Source organism: Kryptolebias marmoratus, linkage group LG11, assembly GCF_001649575.2.
Source record: "Kryptolebias marmoratus isolate JLee-2015 linkage group LG11, ASM164957v2, whole genome shotgun sequence".
Classification (NCBI taxonomy): Eukaryota; Metazoa; Chordata; class Actinopteri; order Cyprinodontiformes; family Rivulidae; genus Kryptolebias; species Kryptolebias marmoratus.
Genome location: NC_051440.1, coordinates 7,243,997 through 7,249,119, shown reverse-complemented (window position 1 = coordinate 7,249,119; position 5,123 = coordinate 7,243,997). Strand labels below are relative to the sequence as shown.

Sequence of the window (5,123 nt, the reverse complement as noted above, 5' to 3'; positions counted from 1 at the left end):
AATCACTGCTCTTCAGTGGGTTTAAATGGTAAAAAGGGTGAAAATAGGAAATCCTGCTCTCAAGCTGAAAATGTAAGCTTTCCCATTATGGGATATTTTTTATATAAACATACTGTTAAAAAAAATTATAATAAAGATGCAGTGTAATATACTAGAAAGGTTTTGAAATTGAAATTGTGTAATAATCTACAATAATCTAAACTAGGGAAAAAATGCCTACATGTTGAAGTATAAACTGTATTAAACACCTGAAGAGAACCAAAATCAAAAGAAATAGTAAAGCTGCTGCTAGTGGCTCATTAGGGTCACCATGGTAACCACACACCTGTGTCTCACTCCTTTGCAGAAGGCTAAAAAGGGGCAAAGAAAAACAGCAGACTGAAAAATAAGCCTCAAACAAACAGTCGCTGTATAAAAAGTCCTATTCTAAAATTTCCCAAACCCTGAGCAGCAGAAAAGTCTAATCATCACACATGACTTTGTATGTTTATTTTGTAGGAGATATAACAAGTTCAAAAAGATACTCTTCATTTTACATTTTTAGGCGAAAATTTGGAGCTACGATAAAATTGGGGTCTCTGGAAGCCTGGGCGCTGTAGTGCTGCAGGCTGAGGGGATCTGATGGAAAACTTGACGTTCCAGGGCAGTGAGAGACACACTGGGTGAAAGAAGACAAAACTGCTTCCGTTCTGATTTACAGTTTGCGAGTGCGCTACCAAAGTTGTGGGACTAAAAAGAGTTTGTTTGACAAATTAAACAAAGTTGAGAAGTGAGCGTGTGTCATCATCTACTGTCAGTTGAACGTCGAACACAAAAATCCCCCCCCAAAAAATGATAAAACTTAAGCTGTTGTACAAGATATCAAAATGCCAGTTCAGTCAAAGAAAGTCCAACTTCCTGTGACCCATTTAAACTTTAAATGATGTTTCTACTGTGAGGTATATCTGAGCTATAGAGCTCCAAAGAGTGCTGGTTTTCTTGTTTGTTTCATCATAATCCCTTTGTTGTGTATGGGGAATTTTCTTGCAGTTTCTTTTTCCTTTTCCTTTATATTTTGTCCATGTTGTTTGATGCGTCTCTACCAACGCAATACAACACGAATTCTTGTTTGAGACAAATGTTTTCATGTCTAATTTGAGTGGTTGTTCAGAGCTTGGGGCATGAAAACAAACAAACGGTGAACAGAATAGTCGTCAGTGTCAGTGCATAACCTTAAAAATGCTGCTGCTTGTTCATTCTTATGAGAAATTTTACAGTGAAAAGCCATTTCCTTTTTCTCTGCTTGTACACTGTGTAGAAAACACTGCCATGTGTGCGGTTTGTTGTCTACAGCATTTATCAGCTTTGGTTTAATCTTCATCTTAATAATGAAGCCTGATGGCCTTGATGGGAAACACTCATTTCAACGTTCTGAGAATTTTTTTTCTGTATTTTTTTTACTTAGATTCTTTTGAATGAAAGCAAAGCTGCTAAACTACCTGAATCAACAAGAAATAAATAGGATTAGAAGCTAAAACAAGCAGCTCAGCATATTAAAGCTGATTTGTCACAGATTCATGATTATAACACAGAGGATTAATTATTGAATTTTAAAAGTTATTAGTTCTTCGAAGACTTTCAAACAGCGTTCCTAGAACGCAGCATTTAGTTCGGAAAATTATATAACTAGCTTCAGTCGTGTTCTCAAATCAAAAGCATTAAAAGGAAATTAGGTGCCTGAGGTGCTTTGCTTTTATGTGCTGCTATGTGTATAATTTTTAATAAAGTTTTTTTTTTCTCAAAAACAAAAGTACAACATAAGCATGAATAAACTCTTAAATAAAACATGAACTGGAGGTCTGAGATTGGAGCAATGGTTCAATGCATTTTTAATCAATTTACAAAAATGTGCAAAAACACTTCCATTTTATCAATATTATTATAATTATTATTATTTTTTGTATCATGGCGTGTGGCTGTAGCTGCATAAAATGTGAACAGCATGAAACAAGAAAACTACAGTAATGCTACTCTTCTGTCTAACTTTAGCTTCAGTTCAAACATGTTCCGAATCGAAATACAAACACATTTATTGGAAATACAAACATTTTTCACACATGAAAACGAAACAAAACAAAAAATGGCACAAGTGTTATTATTTTGTTTTTTGTACAGAACGTTAAAAGAAAAAAAGAAAAACAAAAAACAAACAGGTCAACAATATTTCTTGGTCATATTAAGTACAAACTCACTGACAGCGTGTTTTAAAGTAAAGTAGAGGTGCTGCTGTGGAAGTATCAGCTCTAAATGGAACGGGAAAAATGACAGAAAATCTTTTTGACGTCCAGTTATCTGATTTTTTAGGTTTTTTTACAGCTATATCAATTAAGTGTGAAACGTTTCAAAACAATAATAAATATGGGACGCTACAACACGTTCACCGATGTGATCAGAGCAGGCCAAGGAACGTTTTCGACTCGGTGAGGATGACGAGTTGATAAAAAGACCCGACGTTAAGGAGCGAGCCGTGGACCGGGGGGGCCGAGCCTCGACTCTGCCGGGAATCCCCAACTCCCGTTGAATTTGATCCAATTATCTAAATCAGAACAACGGCAAAGAACAGAAGGCTGAATTTATTTGAACTTCGCTGAAGAGAAACACTTACCTCTGCGGGAACATTTAAACTAGCTAAAATTGAACTGAAAGGAGATTAAAATATCGTTACACAAAGCTACAGAATTCATTACCTGTCCAAGCGGTTGACCACATCTCTCACGGTGCTGATGAGATGCTCGTGATCCTGGGGGTTACTGACAATGATGCTGTGGAGCTTTTTCATGTAAGAGTCGATGGTTTCGAGGGTGGGAGTCTCTTCGCTGCCTGCGAGACAGGAAAGGTGGGAAATCTGTGCATCAGACGACATACTGGACATTCCTAGAACTGTCCGAACTTCCCAAATGGTGCAAATACTGCAAACTGGTCGTCTTCCAAAGAGGATAAAAACAAAAACAAGAGATTATTATTGTTGTTGTTTTAAAATCTTTCCACTTCTTTTTCTGTGAAGATAGCAAAACAAATTCTGAAACCTTTTTTTTTTAACCATTTTATTTCACTTCATCCTTGTAATTTCATTCGTATATTAAATTTTATTGCTAATAGTTACTGCCCACAGTAGAAAGCAGAAAGGTGGGTGAGAATGTTTTTGATGGTGCCCGTTTGTTCATCTGTCTGTTAGCAAAATATCTCATGAACCATTGGACAGATTGTAATGAACCTTAGAGGGCTATTTTGCAAAAGTTGACCCAATGAACTAGGTCTGCCAAAGCTAATAAAACTACAACTCAGTCAGTTTTACAGATATTGAGAAAAGTTTGGTTTAAGAGTAGCTGAGAGTCATCCCCAACACATACTCTGAACGCTAACACACTTTGTGAGACCTCGTTATGTCACACTAAATTGCGCATATCGTTGTTTTAAGGTTTGACCAAAACTTTGCCCCTTCTCATCCTAAGATGGTCTTAGTTCAAAACTCTGGCATGAACGGTGGTGACAGCATTCCTTCGAGGAAAAGGCTTTTCATTTTTAAGTGTTGCTTTTTATCTTATCATCTTTAGCTTGCTTTACTTTTATCCTTACAAACACTGCTTTTGCTTTGGAACAAATAATGCCTGGGATGAGCTGTGTGTTCCCATTAAAGAGTGACTGATTGTTCGAAATAGCAAACCTAATAAAGTTTTGAAGATTTGATGTATTTGTGTGCATTTTTTTTTTTTTGAGAATACAAAATCCCAACATATTAATCTGTGAGTACAAAGGGAGCACATGCAGGTTGTGTTTCACTTTGTTTCGATTTAATCTACAAAAACGACACGATGGGGGGAGGGGGGTCGGAGCAAAGCCAGTGCTTTTTGTAAAGTCAGAAGCAAATATGCTTTGTCCTGAACCAATTTAATTTAATCACACATTCTCCTCAACACAAACTACAAAGATCTTCCCCGAGGCAGGGCCTGAAGGAGCTTGGCAATGTTCTTTTATTGTCAAGCTCCTATGATATAATTCCTGAGCTGTTATGTCAGTTTATGGTGTTTGCAGAGTCTGTGCTTCTGTTATGAAGGGGGGAGAAAAAAAAAATCAAACAGGTGTGGAAGAAAATCACATAACTGCGGGTGCAAACTGATTACTGATTCTGTATTGGCATAAAACACATTACTAACACAGATGCAGCCTGTTAACTGGATCCTTTCTTAAACGAGTGCCTAATGGAGGAAATACGAGTAATCAAAGCGCAGGAAACACACTGATGGGGTTTGTCTGCATTATTAATAAGGTCTCGTCATCTAAAGCTGTCACTCTACAATTAATAACAGCTCACTGTACCCTTTGTTTATTTTGTCAAACCATCGATTAATGGGATAAATATGAAATCATTACCAGTTTATTAATGCTGATTAATGTCTTTTCACTTCTTGCGAGGCGTAAACATGGATTTCTGTGATTTTCGAAAACTGGCTGCATGGTTACAAACACTCAGTGAGACTGCAAGGAGAATTTGCCTATTTCTCCACCAAATTTAAACTTGCCAACTAGTCTCCAGCAGTTAAAACTTTGTGAGATACTTTGTTTCAAAACAGCAATGTGGAAAAGTTTCAGGTTTCAGTTAGGGATGCACGATATATCGGCATTAACATCGGTATCGGCCGATGTTGGTCATTTTTTAGCATATCTGTATCGGTCAGATAAGTAAAAGTGGGACGATATTGATGTCCGATGTTTATTTACTGCCTGTTGCCATTTGTGTTTCTGTTTCGGGAGGGGAGGGGGAGCGGTAGCTGTATGATCACGTGACAGTGATAGCGAAGCTGCGCAGCCAGGAATAACAAGCAACCGAAGAAGGAGGAGGAGGAATAACAAGCAGAGGGCGATGTCAGCGGTCTGGTCATTTTTCACGGTATCAAGAGAAGACACACGGAAAGCAGTGTGCAATGCTTGCAAAGCCGAGGTAATGCGAGGAGGATGTCGCGTTAAGTCGTTCAACACTACCAATTTGATATGCCATTTGAAAAACCACCACCCAGAAGTTTACAAAGAATGGCGGGAAGCTAACGGTGCTAAAAGTAGCAAACAGGCAAAAACAAAAGTAGATT

General features: G+C 37.7%; 1 protein-coding gene across 3 annotated transcripts in view; it reads right to left on the bottom strand.

Moving 5' to 3' along the window:
- Window positions 1–1,851: 1,851 nt before the first annotated feature.
- hmg20a (high mobility group 20A) overlaps window positions 1,852–5,123 on the bottom strand; it is a 16,763-nt gene continuing 13,491 nt past the window's right edge. For 2 of the 3 annotated variants that reach the window (XM_017430016.3, XM_017430014.3), the window contains exons 8-9: window positions 2,727–2,859; window positions 1,852–2,575 (exon numbers count right to left, since the gene is read on the bottom strand). In XM_017430016.3, the coding sequence (XP_017285505.1) occupies window positions 2,572–2,575; window positions 2,727–2,859 (137 nt within the window). In that variant the 3' untranslated portion in view covers window positions 1,852–2,571. Of the gene's footprint in view, window positions 2,576–2,722; window positions 2,860–5,123 lie in introns of those variants that run through there. The other variant, XM_017430015.3, reaches the window with a different exon arrangement.